Genomic DNA, 1,686 nt, shown 5'->3' with positions numbered 1-1,686 from the left:
TTCCCCCACCATTTCCCCCCTTCTTCTCCCCCTTGTTCCTCCGTCAAGTTCCTCCTAATCCTCCTATACGTGCAAACATATGATATTTGTCCTTCTCTGCCTGACTTATTTCACTCAGCATAACACCCTCAAGGTCCATCCATGTTGCTACACATGGCCAGAAATTCCTGTCTCTGTTACCTTCGCCATTGTCAACTCCAGGCATGTTAATGGAAGAGCCGCTGTTGCTGCCCCCGCTGGCCGAGTTCACCTGCTGCTCCAGGCGCTCCAGCTGAAAGACCAGAGAGTTCTTCTCTGTGCTGAGACTCTCCAGCATGGTCTGCTTCTGGATGAGAGTCTCTGTTAGCTGATGGAGTCGGTTTTCTAGCTCGGACTGACTGCTGCTGCTTAAAGTTTTATTAGTAAGCTGAAAGGCAAAGTGTTCATAAAATTATTATATAAAACTAAAGTTACACAATATTCCCACATGTAAAGTGTGGCAAGAATCAACTTCTCAAAACTCTACCATCCTTTCACTGCTACAGAAGAGATTTTCAACCTGTAGTATTGGGCCACAAACCCAGCTTGGCGGGGCCACATTGTAGGGGACAGAATACACAGCACACAGTATGTGAGAGTACTGTTTTGTGAAACTTCGGTTTCAACTGTGTATTTCTAAGTACACGTGAGTACTGAGAAACAATGTATACTTTACTTCTTACTATGGCCTCATGATCATAAATATTTGAAAGCACCGATCCATAATCCATGATCTATGATGCTGTTTGAACTTCTCAATCTGGATTCAAAACCCTCCACAACTCAGCAGCTGTGGTACAATGCAAAGACCACAGCATGAGGTTTTCAGCTCTGCTCTGCAGTTTCCTGGTGCTCTGGCTCTGGACGCCTCGCTACCCCGCACCATACGCGGTGTGCAGGGGCACGCTCACCGACTGCTCTTGTGGTGTAGTCAGCAGAGGTGCGTCCCACAGAAGTTTTAATTTGTGTTCCCTTGAGGCCTGATGGTTTTGAGCACCTACTTATGTGCTTATGTGGCCACTCACTTATGAGTGGTTGTTTCTTGGCAAGGTATTAAGACGCTGATTTCTTTTTAAAGCATATAAATCAACTTTCCTTTATGAGACAAAGATTTTCCTCTGCTCCACTTAGATGAAAATTTAAGAGATGGCCTCCTAAGGTGAATTCTTAATTAAGAAAAACAGCACAGTATCTTAAGGCTTAGTAAGCACTCAATAAACATTTAATAAATACAGGAATGTTTATCTAAGGATTAAACCAGTTTGGTGGTTTATGCTCCTTTCTTTGACTTTCTGCTAGTAAGTCATGTTGCCATTTAGGCACCTCACAAAGGCAGGTGAGGGAAGAATGGAACACTGAAATCAGCTGTTTCCAACTCTTTTTTTTTTTTTTTTATAGTTTATTTTTGAGACAGAGAGAGACAGAGCATGAGCAGGGGAGAGGCAGAGAGAGAGGGAGACACAGAATCTGAAGCAGGCTCCAGGCTCTGAGCTGGCTGTCAGCACAGAGCCTGACGCGGGGCTCAAACCCACAAACCGTGAGATCATGACCTGAGCCCAAGTAGGATGCTTAACTGACTGAGCCACCGAGGAACCCCTCCAACTGTTAAAAAAAAAATTTTTTTTTAATGTTTATTTATTTTGAGAGAGAGAGAGAGAGAGAGAGAGA

The 1,686-nt window shown here is 44.0% G+C and overlaps 1 protein-coding gene across 1 annotated transcript in view; it reads right to left on the bottom strand.

The window, feature by feature from the left end:
- The window catches only part of GOLGA5 (golgin A5), a 37,623-nt gene that overhangs the window by 7,124 nt on the left and 28,813 nt on the right, over nucleotides 1–1,686 (bottom strand). The window contains 1 exon segment of the mRNA XM_039232522.1: nucleotides 181–406. Coding sequence (XP_039088453.1) covers nucleotides 181–406 — 226 coding nt within the window.

The sequence above is a fragment of the Hyaena hyaena genome, unplaced genomic scaffold, assembly GCF_003009895.1.
Source record: "Hyaena hyaena isolate Hyena2069 unplaced genomic scaffold, ASM300989v1 scaffold_67, whole genome shotgun sequence".
NCBI classification, from domain to species: domain Eukaryota; kingdom Metazoa; phylum Chordata; class Mammalia; order Carnivora; family Hyaenidae; genus Hyaena; species Hyaena hyaena.
The sequence above is the reverse complement of the archived record's forward strand: the minus strand, read 5'-3'. Positions and strand labels throughout refer to the sequence as shown.